The following is a 25,785-nucleotide window of genomic DNA, read 5'->3' as shown; positions in this document are numbered from 1 at the left end:
CTCTGCTGATCACCTGGGACCTCCGCGCCCCCCGCCCCGCCCCCCGCAGTGTGTCCGGCCGTGGACACGCCCCCAGCCCCGCCCCCGGCCCTCAGCCCCGCCCCCCGCGCGCAGGTCGGGGTCGCCGCGGACCCTGCCGCGTCTCTGGCCGTCGCCGGGAGGAAGATGCTGCCGCCGAGCCTCCGTCCCGTCCACCGTCTCCTCGTCCTCGCGCTCCTGGTCCTGCCGCTGCCCTCGCCGACCCCCGCCCGCGCCCCCGCGCCCCCGGGCCCCGCGGCCGCCCTGCTCCGGGCTCTCGGGCTGCACGATGCGCCCCGCGGCGCCCCTACGCCCCGGCCGGTGCCTCCGGTCATGTGGCGCCTGTTCCGCCGCCGCGACCCCCAGGAGGCCAGAGCGGGCCCGCGACGGGCGTCCCCGGGGGCCGCCGTCCGACCGTGCCACGTGGAGGAGCTGGGGGTCGCCGGAAACATCGTGCGGCACGTCCCGGCCCGCGGTGAGTGCGGTTCCCTCCCCGCTCCGTTCGCGCCCCGCGGCCCCACGCGCGCCCCGCGGAGCCCCACGCGCAGGTTGCGGGGTGCAGCGCGAGCCGAGCTCTCTCCCCGCCCAGGTGCGCGCGCCCGGCCCGCGGAGCCCGCGGCGGCGACGGGGGCGCCGTGCCCCGAGTGGACCGTGGTGTTCGACCTGGCGGCCGTGGACGACGCCGAGCGCGCGAGCCTCGCCCGGCTGGAGCTGCGCTTCGCGGCGGCGGTGGCGGCGGCCGCGGGGCCCGGCGCGGGCGGCTGGGAGCTGAGCGTGGCGCTGGCGGGCGACGCGGGCGCGGGGCCCGGGCCGGTGCTGCTGCGGCGCGCCGTGCGGGGCCTGGAGCTGCCGGTGCGCGCTGAGCTGCCGCCCGCCGCCTGCGCCCGCAACGCGTCGGTGCCGCGCGGCCTCCGCCTGGCCCTGGCGCTGCGCCCCGGGAGCCCCGCCGCCCCCGCCGCCTGCGCCGCCCTGGCCGAGGCCTCGCTGCTGCTGGTGACCGTGGACCCGCGCCTGTGCCACCCGCTGGCCCGGCCGCGGCGCGGGGCGGAGGCGGCGCTCCCGGGCGGCGCGTGTCGCGCGCGGCGGCTGTACGTGAGCTTCCGCGACGTGGGCTGGCACCGCTGGGTCATCGCGCCGCGCGGCTTCCTCGCCAACTACTGCCAGGGCCGCTGCGCGCTGCCCGCGCCCGGGGCGCCGCCCGCGCTCAACCACGCGGTGCTGCGCGCGCTCGTGCCCGGCGCCGGCCCGCCCTGCTGCGTGCCCGCGCGCCTGTCGCCCATCTCCGTGCTCTTCTTCGACAACAGCGACAACGTGGTGCTCAGGCACTACGAGGACATGGTGGTGGACGAGTGCGGCTGCCGCTGACCCGCGCCCCAGCAAGGACGGACCGTTTTTGTTAATGTTTTATTGGTGACAAAAGAGCTTAAAACAAATTGACCAAAAATCAAGTGACACCGCGTGGTTTGGATGCTGTGATGCGCGCGACTCGGAGGTCGCGCGCGGGTGGCGGCGAAGCAAGGGCGGAGGGAGGCAGGGCCTGCGCGGCGGGGCCTCTCCAAGGGGACCGAAGCCTGGGCGATGGGATGGGGACAGTCCCGCCCGAGGCCCGCCACCCGCTGGTGCTGCCGGAGGGGTCGGGCGGGCGGGCGGCGCGCCGCGCACACACCGCACACCGCGGGGCCGCCCTCCCTCCCTTCCTTGGAAAGCCCCGCGCCCTCCCGGCGAGGCCGAGGCCCCCGCGGCTAAGGCAGCAAAGTCCTGGGGACCGCGCTGCAGGTGTCCGTCCCGCCTCCGAGCACTCTGGCTCCTCTAAGGGCGCTTCTGGTGCTTGTCGCTGTCCCAGGTCCACCACTAGGGTGTCAGGAAAGTAGTCGGAGAACTCCTTTGAAAAATCTTAGAAACAAACAGAACCCAAACACCCTCCGATTAAATGAAACCCTTCTGAGAACACGGGCGGCGGCCGTGGCCGTGGCGCCTGCCCAGGCAGAAGGCGCAGTCTCTGCTGCGGAAACGCTGTCCCCTTCCAATCCGAGACAAAGGAGGCAAGGGCAGAGCAGAGGCCACTCTGCGCGAGGTGTCCGCCTCCACCCGGGGACCCGGGGACGGGGCCGGCGGCTGGGCCTCCGCCCCGCGGGCCGGCGCTGCTCCTTCGTCTCCTGGCGCCAGCGGCTCCTGTCGCTCCTCTCCCTCGGTGCTCGCCCTGCTGTCGCTCACACACGGGCGCCTCAGTCTTAGCAGTGGAAAACAGGTATCCGTTTATTTTTATTTTTTATTACCCAGGGTAAGATGCTGATGGACTAAGCCACGTAGCTTAGCTCTTCCGTCGCCACCTGCGGGCAGGGACAGGGCAAGAGGCCGTCAGTGCGCTCCCACCCCTCCAGGGCGCTGGGGGCCTCCGGCTCCACCCGGGGCTGCAGGGCTCCCCACCGCCAATGGCAATGACAGCACGGCCACGGCCACTGACACCTCCTCCAGGCGGAGGCCCCACTACCCACAGCTCCCCACACAGCGCCGTTCCTGTCCCCTCCTGACCCGGCTGGGGCTTGCCTTCTAGTACTGGGACAGCCCCGTCACCCCGCCGTGCTGGTACGCCCGCTCTCCCTGGTATGTGGAGTCTTGTGACAGCGCCACATCAATCTGTGATTTAAACTCGTCACCAAGGTAACTGTCCTGAAAGACAGGGTCGGGGAACTGAGCCACGCGGCCACAGTCCAGGCCACCTGGCCCCTCGTCAGCAGCTGGAGAAGGAAGGGTGGCCCCAGTCCTGAAGCCCAGGGACGTGGGGAGCGCGGGGCGCGGTGGCACGTGCGGCTCACCTGCGACAGCTCGGGCTGGGAGAGGCCGGGCTGGCTCATCTGGGACGGCTGGCTCATGGAGATGTAGCCCTGCGTCAGGGCGCCCTGTGAGAAGGGCTGCGACGTCACGTCCTGGCTGGCCTGGCTGTTGGGGAGGTTGGCCTGGCTGGGCCCGGGAAGCCCGAAGCGGTTCTTCTGGCGGCCCCCACGGCCGGTCTTGCTTTTTGGGGTGCCGCGGCCTGAAAGACAACAGTGCAGGGCTCCGGGCGGTGCCTGAGCCTCGCGGACAAGCGTAACAGTGGCGGGGCGAGGGAGGGCACCCAGGCAGGCACTTGGGGACCCCGGGGACCGTGGCTCAGCCCCGAAGCCGACCCACTCCCCGCCTGCTCACCGGCGGCCGGGCCGTTGGCTTGTCCGAAGTAGGCCGGCGGCGGCATGGGCGGCACGACCAGGTTGAACGGGATGGGAATGTTCATTGCAGCCACGTGGCCGGGGCCCGCGCCGATCATGCCGATCTGGTCGTGCGTCTGGAAGTACACGTTCGAGGGCCGGCCTGCAAGCGCACGGCAGGTGTCACCACCGCGGTGGGGACAGCCCGGCCACACACAGAGTGCGAGGGGATGGTGGTGTGCGGCAGTCCCCACCACAGCTAGCGGCCAGGAGGAGGGGTGGCGGGGCTCCCCGGGCAGCGTCTGCAGTCAGACTGAGACCTGTGGACGGGGACACGGCCGGGGGCAGGGCCTGGGGACCTGTGAGGAAGCCAAGAGCTCTCCTGGGCACAGGTCCAGCTTGGTCTGGGTGGACATGGACAGACCCTCCACTCCACTCGGGAACCAAGCTCAACTTCCCCACCAAAACCTCAGGACCCCAGGGGCCACTGGAGGAGGTGGGGAGCCCATGGGGACAGAGGTCACAGCTGCGCGGGGCCAGCAGTGCCGATCCCTGAGGGGGACACAGGACCACCAGCTCAGTCCCCACAGGGAGGCTGTCAGGCAGGCTGTGTTGACCTGAGGCCCGGCAGGCCAGCAGGTGACAGAGGTTAAGCGGGCGTGGGAATGTCAACAGCACAGAGGCAGGACCCTCACCCTGGCTGCTGCGGTCATACACGGACCCGGGGATGATGGCCTCCCGGGCGTCATACATGGCTGTTGTCATGAACCGGGCCCCCTGCAGAGTGGCAGACAGGTGGGGAATGTGTGAGGCCAGCGCAGGGACGCACAGAGGTCCCGCGGGGGAGGGGGGACACACAGGACTCAGGGACTCACAGGGTTGACGGTGTTGACCAGCTTGCGGGGCTTGCTGAACTGCATGAGGCTCTCCCGCAGGTTGTTGAGCGGCCCCTCCACCAGCGCCCGCTGCTCCTTGTAGTAGCTCAGGAGATGGTTCCACAGCGGCTGCTTCGACAGGGCCTTGGGGTTGCCCACGATGATCACACCGTACCTGCAACCGGGGACACCAGCACTCACAGCCCCCGCGTGAGGGGATGGAGGCCTGGGTGCAGCTGACCCCATGCTCAGGTCACACCTGCCAGGACCACTGAGCCCGGAGGCAGTGTCTGTGTGCGGGCAAGAGTGTCACCGCCCAGCATCCCCAGGACAGCACTGCAGAAAGAAGGGTGACGAGTTGAAAGCGGTGTCACCTGAGCGGGAAAGGAGCCCGTGTGGGAGCGGGAGCCCCATGAGTGACCCAGCGAGGGCTCCTGTCACTCAGCAGCATGGCAGATGCCATCAGGGTTAGCTAGGGACAGACACCCTGGCTGCCTTGGGGACCCTGTCACTAACAACTCACAAAAGTTGTATTCTGGAAGCAAAAGAGCTCAGATTAGTGGACGGGTGGCACCATGGCACAGAAGGGGCCCGGGGCCCAGACAACAGCCAGGGCAGGGGACAGGAGCACAGGCGCGAGGGCAGCCACCGTGAGCTCACCTGGCTCTGGTCAGCGCCACGTTGAGACGCCGGGGGTCGTTTAGGAACCCGATTCCTTGGTGCTCGTTTGCCCGCACGCAGGAGAGGATGATGAAGTCCTTCTCACGCCCCTGGAAGGCGTCCACGCTGGCGATCTCCACCTCCTGGAGGGGAGAGGGGACGGCGGGACAGCCCAGGTCAAGAGCCACACGGAGCAAGCGAGCCTTGAGCACAGAGCGGGCCCGGCCCCGGCGCCCCGCCGTGGCGCACCTGGTACAGCTTGGTGTGCAGGGAGCCGCTGAACTGCATGTACTGCACCAGGTAGGAGCGCTGGCCCTCGTACGGCGTGATGATGCCGATCTGGTCGGGCTTGGCGCCCGCCTTCAGCAGCTTCGTGGTGATCTTCTCCACGTTGGCGGCCTCCGTCCTGACGGCAGCCGGCGCTCACACCCGCGCCCCGGCCCAGCACAGGTTTGCAGGGCAGGGTGACGGGGTGGACAGCTGCACCTCCACCCGACGGACCCATAGCCACTCAAGGGACACCCGAGCCCAGTGACACCGGCAGAGCCTGCGGCACTGCCTGTCCCAGCCCGATCCAAAAACCGAAGGCATCCGCTCACCTGTTCAGGTAGGACGTGCCTGAGCTGGCGATCTCCTCCTGGCCCTGGGTCACGTAGAAGAACATAGGCTTGTCAGGCTGGGGCCACTGAAAGTCGAACCCCTTCTTCACACGGTCCGCTGTCATTGGGGGAGAAAAAGAGGCCACGTGTCACTTCGGAGACGGCCGCAGCCACAACTGAGTCCACGCAGACCCATGTGACACCAGGCCAAGATGCGGCCCGAGGCAGCCACGATGTGACTCCTGAGTCTCACCTGTCACGTTATGCTCACAGAGAGGCCCCCCTGCCTCTGCCCCGCACTAAGGCCCCAAAACCGCTGGTGCCTCTAGCTGCTAGCCATGACACCACAGCACGGGAGCCGTCACCTCCTGGCCCCAGACTGGCCCAGACGGCCCCGGCCCTACACGCGTCCTCACACTTCTAGCATCAGCTGGTCAATTCGCAGGCACCAGCACCCCCAGGGCAGAAAGTGGCACAAGGCCAACACAAGACGACAGTCACTCCAGGATGGCCGGGCTGAGATCCAGCCACAGCCCACAGCTAGTGGCAGGCGCTGGGCCCCCCACAGCTGTGACACCAGCTCCCATCGTGGCTCTGAGTGGCAGTCACGAGCAGGCGAGGCTGCTCCCAGGACCCGGTCAGGGACTCTCTTGGTTTGGGAGTGGGTGACGCAGGAGCAGGCGCCCAGGCGTGGGCACACTCACGCTGCACAGACAACTTCTGGAGACGTGGTGACTGGGACCAGGGCAACAACGAGCGAGCCCACAGGAAGCCCGGGTCCCAGGGCAGCCCAGAGGGGCAGCACAGCCTTGCCATTCCGCCAGGCAGTGACTGTCACACCATGGTAGCTCCAGGTGGCACAAGCTGAGCCTCAGCAGGCCCTCCATCCCGGTGGACCTTCTGTTTGTGCGGGTGGTGACAATGTGAAACTCAGGTCTCTGGCGCACGTTCTCATGGGATGGAGAGCCCGTTACACGATGAAGAAAACTATGAAAAATCACCACTTTCCAAAACGTGAACTCAGTGGACTGCGGCCTCATTTTCCACCCATGCAAGGGCCTTCGCTGTGCCAGGCTCAGCGTCTGTGTGACCTCCCGGGTGGTCACTTGTGGTCAGAAGAAGGCAAGAGTTTAAACCTTTCTGGGGACCATGGCTCCACTCAATGCCAGAGCCCAGTCAGAGAGGTGGCTCCCGCGGGCTGCCCCACGCTGGGGACGGACTCCAGGCTTCCTTCCTAGCGCTCGGCGTTGGCTGAGTCACACGAATCCTGCAAAGCTGACACATCTCCCGGCCCACGGCACACACCTCATCCCCAGAGGCACCAGGCGCTGGGAGACACCAGGCCACACAGGCAACACGTTTTGTTTGCCCCTCGTCCCTTTCGGGTTAGTCCTCAGAGATGCTGGCTGCTGGCCTTGAAGGGACAGGTGAGCTTTGATGGTGTCTGGAAGACACCTGCGGAGTGCTGCAGCACACACGTCAGGGGGTCTAGAATAACCGACAGAACCTCGTGCCCACCACGCTCAGCACTGAGGACAGTCACCCAGGGGTCAGTGAGCCGAGCGCTCTTCTCGTCACCCAGGAGGTTCTGGCTGTGTGGTGGTGACGACACCCTGGCCAGTGTCCGGCCAGGTGCCATCAGCAGGGCGGCTGACCTCAGGGAAGGCCAGGCCCAGGAGGTCAGTGTGTGATGGGACTCCCCACGCCCACACCTGAGGGTGCCCCTCCCCGGCAGCCGCCATGGGAAGTGGCAGTTACCTGCGGTGACACCATTCTGCAGCGAGCCCTCATAGAAGATGTTGGACGGGAAGGCGCTGAGGGCGGGGTGCATCCGGTACTGGACCTGCAGGCGGATGGGCCGGATCCCCAGCACCACCAGGCGCTCGAAGAGGGACTGCGACAGGCCAGCCTTGGCCGCCTTCTTGCACATCACCACCGGCCCCAGCTGGCAGTGGTCGCCCACCAGGATCAGCTGCGATCAGAGGCCACAGGAATCTCACCATCAGGCGCCCGCCCCGGCTCCCGCCCCGGCTCCGTCCCCAGCCACTCCATTCAAGGGCAAGCAGGAAAAGCACACAGGAAAACCCGCTCAGCACACGCTGTGACATGAGGCGGGCCTGCACGGCGGATGCCCACCTGCTTGGCCCCGAGGACCACGGGTACCATGCACTCGGGCTCGGTGGCCTGCGTGCTCTCGTCGATGAGGATGGAGCGGAACTGCATCTTGGCCAACCTCGGGTCACCGGCGCCCACGCACGTGCAGCAGATGACATCTGCGTTCTGGGGGTGGGGCGGGTGCAGAGGCGTCAGGACACCTAGTGCTCAGTCAGGAGGGCCAGGAGGGGAGCAGGCTGTGTCCTCGTGTTGTTTCAAGGCAGGGTCCCGCTGTGTGCCCAGACTGCCCGAAACTCACGATCCTCCTGCCTCAGCCTCTCCAGTGCTGAGATTACAGGTGTGCCCCACTGTGCCCGGCTCAGCAACAAGTAAAGAAGTCCCTGGACCAGACGGTACCTACAGCCCAGGCCAGGGTGACCAGTAGGTCATACAGGTGGAGCCGTGTGTTGTAGCAGAAGGGGCTCCACAAGACACAGAGCTGCGCAGCCCACCCAAGGGCTGGGATCCCACCTGGGCATGGCTAGCGTGACCAGGTCTTCCCCAGGTCCCCAGCAGGGAGGCCAGCAGGCCACAGAGTGTGGCTAAGTGTGGCGGGGGGAGGGCAGGACGGGGCCTCCGGGCTCTATTCTTACAGCAGTCCCAGGCGACCCTGAGGTGCAGCCAGAGTGCGGGTGCAGGTGGCGCGCTCACCATGAGCAGCTCCCGCTCGGCCGTGCGCTTGAGGGCGCGGTACCGCTTCTCGTCAGCTGACGACAGCTCCCCGGTCTCGTCCTTGAGCTGCTGCAACTTCTGCAACTCGGGCATGCTGCAAACCAACAGGGGTCAGCGGTGGTGCTCGGCCCGCGTGGCACCCACGCCAGGCCCGGGCGCGGAGCGGCGGCACCCACCTGTCCATGTTCCTGATCTGGTTGTGCAGGGCCAGGAAAGACACTGGGGAGTCGATGGCCTCACGGCTCTTGGCGCACAGGCGCACGACCTTCAGCCCCGTCTGGTGGATCTTCTCCGTCAGCTGATCCACGGCGATGTTGCTGGGTGCGCACACCAGCACGGGGCTGCAACGGGCGACACCTCAGCGTGGCCCAAGGAGACTCAGGATGCCAAGACCCGAGCCTGCCACTTCCCTCTCTCAGGCAGCAGGGTCAGCTCAGACACCAGCAGGAACACAGGGACGTCCAAGGAACACTAACCTGTCCCCGCCCGTGCTGGCTCTGCCGGCCCTTCGGGACTGACACAAGCACAACCACCCAGCACCTGTGACGCACTGACCAGCACTGCGTCACAACAGCCACAGGCTCACAAAAGGGGCCTCTACTGCACTGATGCATGGTGCGGACAGCCGGGCCTCCTGAGGCGCCCATCGCCTTGCCACCCGGACCCCAGGTCTCCCCAAAGGGTCGCACACCCTACCCATTGCCCTGCCGTGCCAGGTGGTAGACGATGGTGGCCGATGTCACCGTCTTGCCAGTGCCCGGTGGGCCCTGGATGAGGCTCAGTGGTCTCTGCAGCACCGTCTTCACGGCGTACACCTGCAACCACGCAGCAGGGTGGGCAAGGTGCAGGGCGCAGGGCAGCAGCCCACCCGAGGGCCGAGGGGAGCCCACGCACACCTGAGAGTGGTTGAGGTCCGGGAGCCCCTGCGCCGTGAAGCGCTTGGGCAGCTGGCACTTGATTATCACGTCCTCCACCTCGTGGCCGAGCAGCTTGTGGTAGATGTAGCCCGACACAGAGGTCTCGTCCACGGCGAACGTCTTCAGCGCGCTCTGCATCCTGCCAGGACGCGCGAGCTCATTAGCGACACAGCTGAACAGGAGGCGCCTCCCGGTCACCCGCAGGAGGGACAGACATACCTGTCAAACGAGGTGGACTTCCACACGAAGTCTACCTGGAAGTTGTGAGTGACCTCCACGGGTGCACCCACGCTGCTGCGGAGCTCGATGGCAATCTCGTCACCGTAATCTGGCCACTGAGTCAAGCCTGCGTCCTCGTCCAAAGCCACCTCCCCCACCCGGGGCCCAGGCTGGTCCATGGCAGTCGCTTGGTGACCTTGCACCCTCCCCACAGCCAACGCTGACCGTGAGCACTGCACCCGTCCCGCACAGCAGGACGCCGTCTCCTGCCCCGGGCTCACGAGGCGCCACTGTGGACGGACGCCCCTCCCGGCGGGTTCTCCCCTGGGCAGCGGAGGCCGAGCACAGCAGCCCCAGCCCCAGCCCCACGGCCCTCCCGCGCACACGGAGGATACTGTCAGGGACCTTGATGACGTGGCCGATCCCTTTCCAGAGGGGCGCGAGGTCCCCCTTGTACCTCAGGCAGATCTCATCCCCCTGCATGAGCCGCATGTCTGCGAGGGAAAGCAGCAGAGTTAGCGCTTCCAACGTGTCGTGGCTTCTGCCACGAAGGGTTCAAATCAAGGAATGCGTTACAAGGGTGGACTAGGAATTTTATGCTACTTATGGTCACAAGTATTTTAAAACTTAAAATCACCTCTTAACCAAATTATGACTAAATCCTCATTACCAGAGTCAGTCTTGGGCAGAGTGAAGTAGGCAATTCTCTTCTTGTTAAGGCCCAGGTCCCACCTGACAGTGATGTTATCTTGAGTCTGAGCACATGAGAAACAAAAGCCGGTTAGCCCTGCGCACGGACCGGCCTGGGCTCCACGTGAGGCCGCGCTGCGCGCTGACTCCAGGCTGCGCGGGCCCCTCGGCCTCCGGCTCCAGTAAGGCGCGCCTGGGGAGAAGCAGTCACACCCCGCACGGCCCAGCGCGAGGCCCCACACCACGCACGCCGGTGAGCCCTCTCCTGGCTGAGAGAGAACGGCCTTCTCTGCGGGAATTGGCGCCAGGCCTAACCCGCAGCTGTGGGCGAGGGAGGCCATGAGAACACTCGGCCAGCTCGTGCCCCATCCGCGCCCAGGCCTGGGAGACGCCCGCCAGGAGAGACGGTGGTTGGGGCTGCACCCCACGCACATTACCTGCGACTCCTTCAGCTTCTTGTCGTAGTCGGCCTCCAGCTTGACCAGCGGCCCGAAGATGTTCTGGTACTGGTAGGCGTCCTCATAGCGCAGAAGCACGTGCTGCGGCTCCTCGTCCACCCCCGGCTTCTCCAGGTCCTCCAAGGTGGCCGAAGGGTTTTCCTACAGTGCAAGGGGATGCTCGTGAGTGGGCACACCAAAGGCACCACGGACAGAACACCCTCTCAGGTGCCCACTTCAGGGAGAGCGAGAGGCTCCTGGTACCACTGCGGACACTGACTGGTGTCTACCCTGCCACACAGGGAGCAGGACACTGGCTAAAACTCAGGCCCTGCTGTGCTGATGGCCAGGGGCATGCCAGAGCCACAACTTCTGTCCCTAACACCAGCAGGGCTCCAGGCTCCCCCAGATCCGCCTATAGAGCCCTAGGCGCCCTGACAAAAGCTCCTCCGAGCCCACCTGATGGAGGAACAGCCTGGCCTTCCTGGCTGCCCCAAAGTCCACAGCTTCTCCCACTGGACCACTAACTCCCATGCCCAGCTCCCGAGCTGCACCGACCGCTCACACAGCCCTCCCCAGGCACCCAGTCCCCTTGGTGGGCTCAGCACTGCTGGGACACCCTGAAAACCCAAGTGGAAAGGGACCGGGCTAGGCAGTGCTTGAGGTGTCTTGGCGAGCATCCAGCACAGTAAGATGATGGATGGACAGGAAGATGTTGGATGGACGGCGCTGAATCCAAACCTTTGACCGTGTCAGGAAAAAGAGCCTCATCACCAAGTCCTCAACAGCCAGGACCAGAGAAAGGCTTCCGTGGGTAATGGGTCACTGGGAGCCTGTGGGTTTTAAGTCCCACACACGCAGCCTCGCCTGACTGCTCCGAGCCAGGCTCCTGGGCACTGACACGCCTGCCACCACGTCACTCCCTAAACTTCTCACCACGTGTGCCCAGAAGGAAACCAGGACTGCAACAAGCCAGGCCAGGCTCTCCCATGCAGGGAGCAGGGTGCACTGCCATGGGCATAGCCCCAAGCTGCCTGCCAGGAGCGCACAGGCACCTGGGGAACGTGCCTGGCCTGCAGGTGCTGCCTGGTCCTCAGGCCACTCTAGCTCACCCCCAACTCCTCCCATGCTCCCTGCCAATCCTATTTTGGTTGGCGTGTTTCTTTTGCCGTTATTTTGAGAGAGGATCTCGCTATGTAGCCCAGGCCAGCCTGGAACTCACAATCTCGGGCCTCTGCCTCCTGAGCGCAGGGTCACACGGGTGGCCAGCGCTGCTGGGCTGGCCCCGGGGCAGGCTCACCTTCCACAGTTCCTCCAGCTTGTTGATCTGCTGGGCAGTGATCTGCCGTGCGCGCAGCTGCTCCTGCTCAGACGGGATCTTGACCAGCCAGGACAGGAAGCAGCGGTCCTGGATCAGCGGCTGCCACTGTGAGCTGTCCCAGTTGATGTCCTTGAGGCTGCTCTGGCTGGCACAGGGCTGCCTGCACAAGCCCGTGGGGAGGGGGGCGGGGGGACAGGAGAGCCCACGTCAGGACTGCCTGCCGCCCTGAGGCGACGCTGCGTTTGCTCCCCGGGCGCGCTCACCTGCAGAGCAGCACCACGACCGAGTCGGCCTTGGCAGGGATGAAGCCCAGGAGGAAGACATTGCGACAGCCGCAGTTGTAGCACTCCAGCACCGTCTCCCCCAGCGGCCCGTCCTTGTGCAGAGTCACCTCTTTGCACTTTGCCCTCACGAGGTGATTCACGATGTGGCTGAAACCAGGAAGTGACACCCACTTAACACCCCGAGCTTGCCTTTTCACCACCTCCAGCCCCCGGGCCCCTGTTGAAAGTTCGGTACTGTTCACGGCCCATTAGTGGCGACAGTCACACCTCATCCATCTGGCATCCCTGGGGAGCAGCCCCCTGACCCGGCTCCCCACCAAGCACAAAAGCCAATCCCGCTCCAAGCTTCCCGCACACGCCTGCAGCGCCTGGCTTTTCCTTGCGGCTCTGCCTTCCTGCGTGCAACCTCTCGGGCCTAACTTCACCTGTAGGGACAGAGTACAGTCCCCACAGAGTCCCTTCCTCCAGTCCCACGGTGGCTTCCCTGACCCTCAAGCCTGTGTCAGGATCAACAGCTCCACCTCATTTGCTGCAGGCCAGGAAACCTGGATAATTCGACACTCAAGACACAGCACAGTCAAGACCACCGAGTGGGTCCCAGGCCACGCTGCCCTGTGGCCAGGATGTAGTTTACCTGCGCCACGCTAGGCCAGCCCACTGGGGACCTAGTGCCCTCATCTCACAAGGGCTCTGTGTGGCCTCCCTGCTGAGTCCCAGACAAGCCTTAGCTCAAACACCAGCTTCTTAGCCCTCACTGGCACCCAGGAAGCCTGCCTCCTTTCCTGAGCAGCTGCCACTGGGCGACCCCCGGCGACCTTTTCTTCAACTGCCTCCCAGATGATAGCGGGCTCCCTGCAGGCCACAGCCCGCGCTGCTGTTTCTTGGAGGCCTTTCTCATTCGCTGTTCCTGGCTGTGCTGACTGGAAGCTAGGGTTGCCAACTAAGAAAAGACCCATTTAATCGCCTTTCCTGGAGAAGAGGAACTGATGGACACAGAGCCACGGTGAAGTCACCCAGGATGTGTGAACGTGGGACAGTAGCGTCTGGGTTATCAGGAGACAATTTTCTCTTAAAAATCTTTTAAGACATCAGCCCCTGCCTTGCCTCGTTCAGAGCACCATACTGCAAGTCCCCGACTGGGAGGGGACACAAGGTCTGGCCTCTGTCACTTTCCTTCTCCAAAACGTGAGCCTCAGAAAGGCTCCACCTGGGAGTAGGCAGCCAAGCCTTGGCTCTGCCTCCGTCCAGCAGTGCACGGGGACACGTCTGGATGCCCAGGGGAAGCTGCTGGTAAGGACCCACTGGCACAGCTACATTTTGACCTGGGACTCAATCCCAACAAAACACGAGGGGCCCAGTCACAACTGCTGCAATGCCAGCAGGAGGGCAGCCCCGTGCCACAGGCCTCCTCAGGACCTGGCTCCCCTGGGAGCCCCCAGGATGAAGGTGGTTTGGCAGCGAGAGAGGCAAACGCTGGGAAAAGCACGCAGAAAGCTGCAGAGCCAGTCACGGGCAAGTGCACCGCGGGCTCACACGCCAGCATCTGTTTCAGGTTAAAGCAGTCACAGACAAAAAAGGCGGGTTTGTTAACGTGATTTTCCACAACTTACATACAAATGACTGAAGACACGCGTGCTCGGTTATCTACCTGCCAGAAGTATTTCCACGGCCGTTGCAGAACCACTTCTTGCTGGTGTTGCAGTAAACCACGCAGGCAGGGTCATGGATTCCGCAGTAGCTGCGATGTGCAAGCGGCCACAGTTAGAGGGGTTGCACTCTGCTCTGCTCTGCACTGCAGGATGCAGAACTGCTTCTTGCAGCACTTCACGTTTTCCATCAGACACGTGCTCAAAGCTAGCACGCCCAGTTGACAGTCACCCAGCTTAACTGCTTGGCCTTGTCCCCCACCCCCACCCCAAAATCTTTGGCAAGGCCCAGTCCGCAGGCTGTGGCGCTCCAGGGTGGGAGGGCAGCGGACCGGGGCAGAGCCACTTCTGGGTGCGGGCACCGCAGTCCCTCCCCTTTGGCCTGGTCCCTGCTGCACCACAGGAGCCCTGGCCCCGGCAGAGGGCGCTGTGGTTCTGGGAAACGGACAGACCCCAGAGCCCACCCCCACCCCAAATCCCGGCATTCAACCAGAACCCTGACTCCCGGGGGGGGGGGGGGGGGGGCAGAGCGAGGGTGGGGCCTGTGCAGCCCCCTGGTTGATTTTCGGGACATCTGTGCAGGTAACATAAAACCATTTGCAATCATCACAAATGGAGAAGCAGAATAAAAGTAAACGTCGTGCCCCAAATAGGGGACATCCCCCCACAGGCCACAGTCATGTGTGCCCCCACTCCTCGGTCGTTCTCTCAGTTGTACGAAGAGTGAGACGGCAAGAGCGAGTCCAAGTGCAGAGCCCGCAGTGGTGCGCCCACTGCTCCCGATTTCCCAGCACTGAGAATGTGGGGACACGACAGGACAGGATGGGAGACTCTTAAAAGGGCCCCTGCCCGGTCCCACCTGCCCGCATGGGAGCCAGGACCTGAGTGGATTTGGGGTGTCGCTGCTGAGCCCGCCCTCCCCTCAGTACTGGGGCTCTGGAGCCACGCACACGCACACGCACGCAGGCACCTGCAGGCGTGGATGGGGAGGTCCTTCGTGTAGTAGGTGTCTTCTTCATCTTCTTCAAAGTTCAGCTCGGCCAGCAGCTGGCTGGTCTTGGCCACACTGTCGTCCACAGCCCCATTCTGCAGGATGCCCTCAGGTCCAACCTACAGCAGAGTGGCGGTGTTCCTCGGGGCCACAGTGCCAGCCTGGCAGCGCCCTGCCTGAACCAGTCAGCTCCTGTCAGGTCTGCCAGGTCAAAAATGGCCTTGGTGGCCTGGTGTCAGCAGTCGCGGTACAACACGACCGACCCACCTGCACAGCCACACCCGGGAGGCCAAGGCGGCTTTCACAAGCCATCCAACCCGCCACAGGCACAGCAGACGAGGAGCGCTGGCTGCCGCCTGGAGTGACTGGCCTTGCACCTGCCACAAGGCAGAACACTCCTTCCTCAGGGCCACCACCTCACCTGAGGTCACAGCAGCAACTGCCAACAGAAGCTGACTTCACAGTGACTAAGCCGTGGGTGGATGCGATGCCACACTGAGGCCCATCCGCCATTCAGGACCAAGCTGAGCAGCTGGCTCCAGGGCAGACCCACCTCACCCCACCCCAGACACAGCCTGAACCCGAGTGTGGCCAAGGAGCTCGAGTGGCTCCCGCTGCCTAGACAGGAATCAGGCTTAGTGCAAAACACAGGGCAGGGAAGAGTGGCAGGGCTCCCCGGGAAGGCACCAGGTCTCTGAGCTGTTTAAGTCGAAGACACCACACGTCCCTGCAAAGGACCCTGGGGACCAAAGCCCAGTGAGCGAGGAGGACCTCCTCCCTCAGCCCCACCCCCACCCCAGAAGTTCCCACCTCACTAACATGGGGCCCTTCGCCCAGCCCGATGCTACAGAGCCCATGCAGGGACCCGGCCAGCCACTGCCCCTCACCTGTCTCTTATAACAACCTAAGGAGAGCAGTGCCCCCGGGGGCATTCTGGACACTGCCCGGGGAGTCTGGCATGTTACACACTCCATCTGTGACACGCTCAGCCCAGGCCACAAGAGGTTTGCACTGTCTGACACCACTTTAATACAGATTTTAGGAAGACAACTGCCAGGCTAATTGCATATTTTGCTTTGTTTCAAAAACACTTTTTTTTCCCCCCAAAGACCAAAACCACCTTTGGGCTGTTTTGTGTTTTCTGGCAGTACTGGTGTCTGAACTCAGGACCTCACACTTGCTAGGCAGGCGCTATACCACTTGAGCCACTCCGCCAACATTTTTGGGGTTGGGTATTTTTGAGAGAGGGTCTCGTGTACCATTTGCCTGGGCTGCCTCTGAGGCCAGCTCCTGCTGATCTTGATCTTGCTGCGTAGCTAGGATTACAGGCGTGAGCACTGGCAGACCACCTTTCCCATTTCTGATCAGGACACAGGGGTTTCTGTTGTTGGGCCGGTTAGGCTGTTTGGAGTTTTGGTGGCTGTCATCACATCTCCAGGGCCTCTCAGCAGTGACACTCGGGAAGGGAGGGGAGGGCAGGGCAGGGCAGGAGGTGGTGCCCAGTTTTGCTTCTTATGTCACAAAGCCTATGGTGCTTGCCGTGCTCTCCTGTCGGAGTGTTTGCTGACAGCAGTTCAGGAGAGCCCTCACCTTCCTATGGGTTCTGCAAGTACTGCTTTTTCTGTGGCAGTGCCGGGAGGTACCCAGGGCCTCCACCTGCCAGGTAAGCATCTGTCAGAGCTGCACCCACTGCTCTGGAGTCTCCTAAGGTGTGAACTCAAGCCACGCACCTATGCCCCTATTTGCTTTATATTTTAGGTTAAGGTCTGGAGTTTTTTGTTTTTTTCTTTTTTGCCTGGGGCTAGCCTCAACCTACTTACAGCCTTGCATGGAGCTGGAATGGCAGGCATGTACCACATGCTTGGCTTGCTCATTGACCTGGGGTCTTCTTGCCCAGGCTGGTCTCAAGCCTGGATTCTTCCAACGTCTGTCTCCTGAGAAGCTGAGATTACAGGCATGGGCCACTGTCCCCAGCTCTAAGTTCTCACCCACAAAGAAACGTGCATCCTTGTTTATGGAGTTGACACAGGAAAGCACACACCACCCGGCCGGCCGTCCTGCCCACTCCTGCAGAATGGCACACACCTGTCTCTCTGGGCAGAGGGGCTGGGTCACCACTCAGGTGTGCTAAGTCCACCCTGGGACTCCTGGGAGACAATGCAGCACATTCAAGGTCAAGTGGACACCCCAAATCCAGCTTCCTCCAGGAGGGTCAGCGGTGACTGGGTTGTGTCTTCCTTACACAGGCGCACGTACACGGCGGCCCCTGCTGCAGCCTGGCTGTGACCCGGCCATATACGCAGGTTGTTAGTTTCCCCCTCTACTCTGAACATCTTGATAACACACCCACTTCAAAGCATACTTGGCGCTAGAAACTGTCCCTAAGACAAAGCATAGGACTGGACCTGGTCAGGGATCTCCCATGCCGGGGACACCACACACGAGGTAGAGGCCTTTGCTTTCGGCCAGCATGGGGCTGTGTGCACTTGTCCCACAAGGGAGGCCAAGGGGGCCCAGGACACAACCCCATCTGCCACTTCCCCAACCCTGCTTAAAGGCAGGTCCCCGTGGGCGCAGGGCTGGGTCCAAGTCCCCTCATCCTGCTGCAGCTATGACCCGGCTACGACAGTCACACTCAAGGTCCCCCAGGAGCTGTGGAGCCAACCATGGCCCACAGGGCTCGGCAAGACACAGCACTCGCTCGCAAGATGCCACAGAGCGCACCCTGTACGGAGTAGCACGAGGCCATGCTGCTCCCAGGGCAAAGGCACAGAAACCCGCACTGCTGAGCCCGCAGCTTTCCCACAGAGCCCGGCTCAGGTACCTCCCAGGCAATCAGTCCTGGGCCCCGGACACCCCAACGGCGTGGTGAATGAAAGCGTCTTGCAGAGATGCAAGCGACTCCCAGCTTGTCCTCCCACTCCAGGGGCTACACAGAAAGGGGGGCGCGTCCCCAGAGGCTCACCGGGAGCGCCCTGTGGCACACAGGCATATCCCCGGCACCCCAGCCGTAGCCTCTGTCACCCCGCTCACGAGGGCTCTCTACCCCCCTCTAATCCACAGGGGCGAATCTGGGATGCGGCCACTCCACGCAGGGCCACCCGACAGTGGTCCTTGACAAAACCAAGCCCTCCCTCATGCTGGCAGCCGCAGGAGCCCACCCCGCCCCACGCACCCCCGACTGACACGAAATGCACCGCCCCTCACCTGCTGGAGCAATGGGGTGCCTCACAGGGCCACCACTCAGACCAGACCCATGGATGGTCCCCAGGCACCAGAGGTCACCCCTGCGCTGGGCCTGAGCTCACTGTGGAGAGGGACACGATGTACTGGGTGATCCCAGACACACTGCGCCGTCCTGACCAAGCAGCCCCACAGGGACGAGAGCCCCCACTGGGAGTCACCAATCTGAGTGTGCCTCCTGCTTTGGCACAGGTCACAAGGCCAGAGGGGCCCCGGTGCAGCCCCACGGGGAGGACTGCAGTGCCAGCACACACCGAGGACACTGTGCCTGGGGACACGCGGGGTGCCTGGCCAGCATCCCGCCTCTGCCCTCCCCATGCTCGTGGGTGGCCACACTTGGCCCATCTCCCACTGCCCACAGCAGCTCCCCAAGGCTGCAGGACACAGCCTGAGCCCCTGGGCGCAGCGTGGCACAGAAGGTGCTCATGTCTGGGGAAACTCCATCCGGCTCCCCACAAACGCCTCTGCCTCAATTCGCCCCCAATCCCCCCACCAGGATCCCCGGGCCCTTGCCCACCATGCAGGCCAGCACTGCAGTCAGATGAGCCCCAGCGGTGCAGAGTGGCTGCCGGAGTCGGGAGTGCACGTGGCCGCGAGTGGACTCGAGGCTCAGGGGCGCCTGGCCGCCTTCTTCCCCACCGCAGGCCCGCGCTGTCACATCCCTCACGCGCCCCTCACGTGCCCAGCGCTGGGGCTGTCGGCGCCAGAGCGGAGCGGAGCGGAGGCCAAGCTCTCAGCAAACACAAAGACAGCGTGACACTGTGTGGCTGCAGTGTGACCGTTTCCGTCAGAGCACAGAGAGGCACCAGGAGCACGGTCGTTTTGGCTTGGCGGTGGAGCTCGGTGCTCACCTTCCCCAGTCGGCCCAATGCACACAGAAGTGAACTGCGCGAGTGAAGCCGCTGAGGGGGCCCTGGCTGTGCCCGGACCCCTTCCCACTGCTTTGAGGCCCAATGCTGGAACCAAGCCGGAGATGGCTAAGGCCCAGGGCAGACCAACGCTGCCGCCTCCCCACCGCACCACAGAGGCCCACATATTCTACACTCACAGAGGCAGGAAGACACACTCGGGATTGTCACCAGTTCAGGGTTCAGCCGGCAGGACATGGTCTGCTCCCGAGGCCCAGTTAAGGCCTTGTGAGAGCCGCCGTGCGTGAGCTCTGAGCCGATCAAGACTCCGACTCACTCTAAGAGTCTGCCACGAGAAGAGGAACGGAGCCCCGCACAGGGCCGGGGAGAGCGGGCAAGGGAGGTAAGGGCTCCGCTGGGTGACAGGCCAGCCAGGAGCAGGTGGAGGACACCAACCTCAACAATGGAGAAAGCTGCACCTGCACTTGAGGGTGAAACCTGAGTGGGGAGGAAGATGGCCACAGGCAGTGGACACAAGGACGAGGGGCCCCTGCCCACTCAAGTCCCGCTGCCAGGAGGGCGCGAAGAGAGCAGAGCCACGCCCGCCCCCTCTCCTCTCCAGGACAGGGACTGCCAAGGGCCGCTGGGGCTGTTTCCAGCTGGGGGCTCTCCATGACAGAGCTGCTGTCAACACCGGGCAGGGCTGCAGGGAGTCACAGGACTGACATCGCCGCAGTGAAAGGGTGTCTGGGCGCACTGGCCAGCGCAACGCTGGGTGTGACTGAGGGCTCTCAGCTTCACGGGGTGTGACTCCCGCACAATCACCACAGGTGGGGAGTGGATTCCTCCTATCCTGGTGTCCTCTGCTGCCCACACTACAAGCTAGGTGGCACTTTCTAAAACGTAAGTGAGACTGTGGCGGATACGGTCGCTTCTTTCGGGGCTTCCTCCACTCCGGCACTGAGGCGGGCGCCAGCAGTGGCTCCTGTCGCTGGGACCATCAGGAAACCCGAGCGCAGCACGAGCAAGAGGCGGCAGCCAGCACAAAAGGTTCTGCAGTTACCTTCCAAGGCCCCAGGGTGGGAGCCCAGCGAAGGCTCGAGGAAAACAGCTTGGGGACCCCTCATAGGATTAGATTCTGGGGTACCGCAGGACCCAACAACTTCACACTGTCCCACAAAACGGAATGGCCATGGGGCACTGTCCACCAGCCAAAGGTGGAACGCACCCACTGGGCCAGGCCCAGGTGATGGATAAGTGCGGTGGCACAGGCCACCGTGTCACCATGTGGAGGAGCTCCAAAACACTACTCCAAGTCAAACAAGCCACACACAGGCTCGCAAGTGCAAAGGCCCTGAGTCCCCTCAGCTCCAGGATGAAGTGATACAGGAAGGCGGCCAAGCAACGGGTAGGCCAGCGCAGACAGAGGCTGAAGGACATGGCCACGGGCGAGGGGTTCCACACTGTGCCCCCCCCTTCCCCACCTCCCTGAAGCCGCAGAGTGCTGGCGGCTCCCCCACCTTGAGGAGCTGCAGCAAAGCGATCCTCCCTCACTTGGCCTCGAAGGCAGCAGGGAAACCGTCCCAGATGTCTCAGGAGCGAGCGGGGCCACCAGCTGGCCAGGGATGAGCAACTTCCCCAGACCCAAGTGCGGCAGAAGGGCCCCCTTTCCCAAAGCTGGGCTACAGGTGGGTGGCTGGCGCAGGGACTGCCTGCTGCAGAAGGAGGCGACCCGAACCTCCAAAGGGGCAATCTAACAGTTGCCTGTTGCCCTTTGCCCTGTCCTCCCCCAGCTGCTGGGGATCCTCCCCAGTCCCGGACGGGCAGCAGGGGAACCGGAGCAGGAGCCACCGAGCCTGCCTCCCCCGCCCCCGTGTAAACAGCACTGTGACAAGGGCTCTGTCCCCACACCCCACACCTGCTCCCGGGACGCCCCTGCCCAGGGGCTCCAGCGAGTTGTCTTTCCTCTCTCAGAGGTCTCTGCCCGCAGCGACTCAACCAGGCCGCCCGACGGTGGCACCAGGTGCCATAGGGACACCTGTGACGGGCAGAGAGGATCCGTGCGGCCGAGCCGCCGGACGTGCACACCGGGCCGGTCCCCAACAGGTCCTGCACCCACCTCCACTTACGTCAAAACCCAAACCCCGACTTTGGGCAAGACAGGGCCGGGCCGGGCTTACGTAACAGGTCGCTCCCAGCACGGCCGGCGAGGACGGAAAAACAAAAGCCACCTACTCTTTCTGGGGACCGCGATACCCGGGAGGCCGAGCTCGGTCCCCGCCCCGCTGCGAACGGGGAACGGTGGGGGGAGGGGGAGGGGGGCCGCTCCCGGGAAATTTGAACCCGGATGCGAGCCGGGGGGGGGGGGCGGGGGGGGGGACGACGGACGGGGACGGCCAATCCAGATGGCCGCACGGGGCACCAAACTCGGTCCCCTCCGTTCGCCAGGGTCCCGGGAAATTTGAACCCAAATGGGGCCGGAGAGTGTTTATGGTGGCGGTGGAGGCGGGGGGACAGGTCGCCGTGGGCAACCCGGAAGGGCCGCGCTCGCGAGGCCAAGCTCAAGCTCCCTCCCCAGCACTCGCCGAGGTCCCGGCAAATGGAAAAGGACCCAGATGGGGACAACCCGGAAGGGCCGCGCTCGGAGCGCTCGCCAGGGTCCCGGGAAATTTGAACCCGGATAATGGGGGGACGGGGGGGGGGGGAGAAGGGACAACCCGGAAGGGGACGGACCAGTGACCCAACCGCGCCGCTGGCAGGTGGCGGGGGACCCGGGGGGGGATCGGGAAACCGAGGGGACCCACCCGCCCGTCCGCCCGTCCTCCCGCCCGGCTTCCGGCGCCGCCATGTGCCGCTCACCTGCGCGTCGAGCTGTCCGGCCGCCGCGCCCGGGCCGCCCGCGCCGCCCGGGCCTCCCGCGCCGCCGCCGGGGCCTCCGGGACCGCCGGGGGGCGTCTGCGTCTGGCTGGGGAGCGTGAAATCCGTGAACTCGAACTCGGAGCCCTGCGTATCGGCGCCCAGCAACTCGGCCTCTTCCGTGTCCAGGAAGGTGAGCGTCTGCGAGCTGGGCCCGTACGCCTCCACGCTCATGCTGCCTTCCGTCGGTCCGTCCGCGCACTCGAGCCCGCCGCCGCCGCCGCCGCGCCGAGGCCTATCTAGGCCGCACGCCTCGCCCGCCCGCCCCCCGCGTGCCCGCCGACACCGAACCACCCGCCCCGAAGCAGGCCGGACCGATAGCCACGAGAGCCCCCACCGGCCGCCGAGCCCTTCAACCACGCCGCAGCTCGCCGCCAAACCCGCCCCGCCACTCGCAGCCCCCTCGGCAGGAACCGCCGCCGCTGCCGTGCGCGTGCGCGTGCGCGACGCCGACGCCGACGGCGCAAGCGCGCGCGCGCTCCCTTCAGACGCCGCCAACCGCGCCCCGACGCCAGCAGCCGAGAGGGATGACGGGAAGCGGAGCTGCGCATGCGCCGGGCGGGGCGGGGCTTCCAACGGCGTTCGCTCGAGGGCGTGGCTCCGCCCCCAACCGCTGCCTAGTGACGCCGCAGCGGCGGCGGGCTGCGCGCATGCGCAGTGTCTGCAGCGCGCGGGGCCCGGCGCGGTGGTCTTGGATTCAGCCTCCAACCCACCGCCCTTTTGCCCATTTTTTTTTTTTAACTTTTTTTCCTCTTTTTCCCCTCTTTTCTTCCTTTTTTCCTTGCGGTGCTGGGAATGGAACCCAGGGCCTTGCACACGCTAGGCAAGCGCTGCACCCCTAATCACCCCCCTTTTTTTTGCATTGCAAACTTGACATTGCAGCCACTGCAGCCCTCCCACCCCCCCCTTTTTTTTTTTCTTTTTTTTTTTCTTCTTTTGCCATACTGGGCATTGAACTTGACCGCGCAGCCCCAGTCCCACTGCTGATCCCCGGGGTTGGGGGAGGAGGAAGGTGCACGCCCAGTCTTCCAACACGAGCAGAGGGTCCTGGGACTCAGTTTCTCCATCTGTAAAATGGGGTTCTTTGGCACATAATAGATGCTCAGTGGGCATCGCCTGCACGAGCAAGGGGAGGGGTGGGGACGGAGTCACCGTGGAGCCTGGAGCGCTAAAATCCAAGGTCGCTGTTGGTCCTGGTGGCCCTGGAGCCGTGACTCGCCCGCTGTTATTACCAAGGTCATTGTCCACACGCATTGCTTTTGGATGGCGTCCACACCTGACCACCTTCTGGCTGTGTGACCTCACACAAGGGACTTCACCTCCCCTGAGCCTCAACCAGTGAGCCTGCATTCACCCCCGTGGTTGTGAAGCGTTGAGTCTGCAAAGTCCCCTAACACCTGGGGTTCTCCTTGTTCCTCACGGTCCTCCCCACAGGGAGAATGCGGCTGCATACAGCAGGTGCTTCGTAAAAGCTTCTCAGAGATTTTGGCTCCAGGCTTGCACCACCATTCCCTTTCTGTCTCAAGAGTCTGGGATTCTCAGCCCACGGGCTCCTGGCTTACACAGCTGAGCCGAAAGCTCCTCATCCTCTAATTCGTGTGTGTGTGTGTGTGTGTGTGCGGCACTGGGGCTTGAACTCGGGACCTTCACCTGGAGCCACTCCACCAGCCCTATTTTTGGGATGGGTTTTGTCTAGATAAGTCTTACGAACTCTTTCCCCAGGCTGTCTTCGAACCGTGATCCTCCTGATCGCTGCCTGCTCAGTAGCTGGGATTACAGGTACGAGCCATGTTGCCCAGCTGCAAAGTGACAGGTTGGTGGTAAACTGGGATGTATCTAACACCAAAGAAGTCAGTAATGGATTGAACAAAAAAGATACAGGAAATGCAGAAAAAAATAGGCAGCATAAATAAATCTTCATCTGCAATTATATTAAAGAGAAATGATTACTCTCCATTAAAACACAGAGGTTATCGGACTGGATTTTCAAACAAGTTAAGCCAGGTGCCGTAGCTCACGCCTGTAATCCTAAACTATTTGAGAGGCTGAGGTGGGGAGGATCAGAGTTTGAGGCCAGCCCTGGGGAAATAGTTCTAGAGACCCCATCTCCAAAATAAGCAGAACACGGGGGACAGGGACAAGGTGGAGAATGACCCAAACGATGTACGCACTTGTGAATAAATAAATTTAAAAAAACCCTTCAATTAAAAAAATAATAAAATAACCGGAGCAACTTACACTGGGGGCGTGGCCCAAGCCATGGAGCACCTGCTTTGCAAGCGCAGAGTCCTGAGTTCAAAACCCCCCAAAACAAAAAGTGTATCATCTGCCTTCTTTTTCATGCTTATCATAAGTTCTCACTAGGACATATTCACGACACGGGGTGTCACCTACGTTGTCCCCTCGTCTGTGTGTGCAGTGACTCTTCTGCTCAAGCAGTGGACCCCGTGGCCCGCAGCTCACTACTGCCCTCTACCGGCCGGTGGCCGCCGCCGGGCACGGCAAGAGCGAGGCGTCTGGAGAAAGCAGCCGGGACCGGCCCACTTTCTAGGGGGGGAAACTGAGGCTTGGAACAACGCCTTCAACACCTGGGCCTTTGGGGCCTGGAAATGCAAGATCCGGGGCCCAGTAGCCACGGTGTCCCCACAGGGTCCAGGAGCGATGGCAGCTCGGGCTCTGACCCCTGAGTTCAGAAACAAGGGCAGCCCCCAGCTTCCCGCCTGTAATCCCAGCTACTCAGCAGGGGCAGGAGGATCGCAGTTCGAAGCCAGCCCGGGGAACACTTTGCTCCCTGGCTCTGATGCAGTGCTTTGGCTCTGCCACCTGCGGCCACCAGGATGTCGGTTCCGTCACAGACCCAAAGCAGGAGGGCCACCGCCGAGGACCGGTGACCCGGAACATCCAGCTACGAAAGCTGTCCTCTTCATGAGGGTGGCGTATCCTCCTCTTCACGCCCACGGAGCCCGAGTGACACAGCCTCGCGTGTCACTCTCACGAGCCGAGGGCCCTATGTCATTGGCAACACCCCTGTGCTTACCAGCTGATGTCATCTATGCTAATGAGGTGAGGTCCCTATGCAAATGAGCAACACCCTATGCTAATGAGCTGATGTCATCTATGCTAATGAGGTGAGGTCCCTATGCAAATGAGCAACACCCCTATGCTAATGAGCTGATGTCATCTATGCTAATGAGGTGAGGTCCCTATGCAAATGAGCAACACCCTATGCTAATGAGCTGATGTCATCTATGCTAATGAGGTGAGGTCCCTATGCAAATGAGCAACACCCCTATGCTAATGAGCTGGTGTCATCTATGCTGATGAGGTGAGGTCCCTATGCAAATGAGCAACACCCCTATGCTAATGAGCTGGTGTCGTCTATGCTAATGAGCGGAGGTCCTTTATGCTAATGAGTCAGTGTCCTTATGCTAATGAGCCGAGGGGCTGCAGGTGGAGTTCCGCAGGAGGTCCTGGGGCTTCTGGAAGGGCGCCACCTTCCCGCCTGCACCCCTCGGGGACCGCGTCCTCTGTGACCTCGCTGTGACCAGCCAGGAAACCAAAGCTGCATTGTGACCCTGGAGGGACGGACGCCTGTCTGGGCGGTCCCCGGGCATGTGTCCTGCTGCCTGCTTGCTGTGTGACATCTGTCAAGTGTCTTGACCTCTCTGTGCCTCGCCTGTGACATGGGATTCTAGCGACCCCAGCACCCCACAGCAGGCTTTGAGGGTGGCAAAGGGACCCTGGCGTGTGTCCCCATGTGACCTGTGACCCACTGACAGGAAAAGTCCAGAGCAGCAAATCCTCAGAGGCTGGCAGGGGCTGGGGAAAGGCACGGGGAGTGACTGACTGCCATTAGGGATGGGGTCTCCTTTCAGGGGAATGGAATGTTCTGGAACCCAAGAGAGGTTACAGGAATTCCCGAGGGAGGCCACACACACAGCAGTGGATGACATGTGATTCCTCGTGCCTCAGACACAGCCAGGTGGCCACGGAGAAGCAAGCCTTGCTTTTCTATTCACACAGGGACAACACTGAGAGGGGGTGGGACCTTTAAGAGGCGGGGCCTGGCAGGGGCGTGGCCTCAGGAATTGACAGGCGTCTTTCTCCAGG

The 25,785-nt window shown here is 63.3% G+C and overlaps 3 protein-coding genes and 1 long non-coding RNA gene across 8 annotated transcripts in view; 1 reads left to right on the top strand and 3 right to left on the bottom strand.

Moving 5' to 3' along the window:
- LOC109686275 (microtubule-associated serine/threonine-protein kinase 3) overlaps positions 1 to 25,785 on the bottom strand; it is a gene marked incomplete in the record, with an annotated part of 381,278 nt that overhangs the window by 43,843 nt on the left and 311,650 nt on the right.
- LOC109684933 (embryonic growth/differentiation factor 1) lies at positions 151 to 1,466 on the top strand. Its single transcript, XM_020161543.2, has 2 exons — positions 151 to 493; positions 608 to 1,466. Exons 1-2 carry the CDS (start codon positions 166 to 168, stop codon positions 1,381 to 1,383), a joined length of 1,104 nt encoding a protein of 367 aa, XP_020017132.1. The 5' UTR covers positions 151 to 165; the 3' UTR covers positions 1,384 to 1,466.
- LOC141416561 (regulator of nonsense transcripts 1-like) lies at positions 1,409 to 22,122 on the bottom strand. Of its 5 annotated transcripts, none has more exons than XM_074053538.1 (24): positions 21,619 to 22,122; positions 14,648 to 14,787; positions 13,680 to 13,769; positions 12,011 to 12,178; positions 11,727 to 11,907; positions 10,427 to 10,588; positions 9,937 to 10,054; positions 9,695 to 9,793; positions 9,300 to 9,426; positions 9,060 to 9,219; positions 8,860 to 8,978; positions 8,340 to 8,504; positions 8,143 to 8,257; positions 7,474 to 7,617; positions 7,096 to 7,309; positions 5,338 to 5,455; positions 4,988 to 5,144; positions 4,739 to 4,881; positions 4,079 to 4,253; positions 3,899 to 3,980; positions 3,205 to 3,366; positions 2,835 to 3,052; positions 2,566 to 2,688; positions 1,409 to 2,348 (listed from the first exon to the last, which is right to left on the bottom strand). In XM_074053538.1, exons 1-23 carry the CDS (start codon positions 21,847 to 21,849, stop codon positions 2,569 to 2,571), a joined length of 3,408 nt encoding a protein of 1,135 aa, XP_073909639.1. In that variant the 5' UTR covers positions 21,850 to 22,122; the 3' UTR covers positions 1,409 to 2,348; positions 2,566 to 2,568. The 5 variants fall into 5 exon arrangements, with proteins under 5 accessions (XP_073909639.1, XP_073909640.1, XP_073909641.1 ...); XM_074053539.1 differs by having other exon boundaries at positions 9,300 to 9,408; positions 21,619 to 22,121; XM_074053540.1 differs by having other exon boundaries at positions 9,970 to 10,054; positions 21,619 to 22,121.
- LOC141416563 (uncharacterized) lies at positions 16,410 to 18,391 on the bottom strand. The gene is made up of 2 exons (XR_012441220.1): positions 16,754 to 18,391; positions 16,410 to 16,610 (listed from the first exon to the last, which is right to left on the bottom strand). It is a non-coding gene; the product is annotated as an uncharacterized lncRNA (long non-coding RNA).

This window comes from Castor canadensis, chromosome 14 (genome assembly GCF_047511655.1).
Source record: "Castor canadensis chromosome 14, mCasCan1.hap1v2, whole genome shotgun sequence".
Taxonomy (NCBI): domain Eukaryota; kingdom Metazoa; phylum Chordata; class Mammalia; order Rodentia; family Castoridae; genus Castor; species Castor canadensis.
The sequence above is the reverse complement of the archived record's forward strand: the minus strand, read 5'-3'. Positions and strand labels throughout refer to the sequence as shown.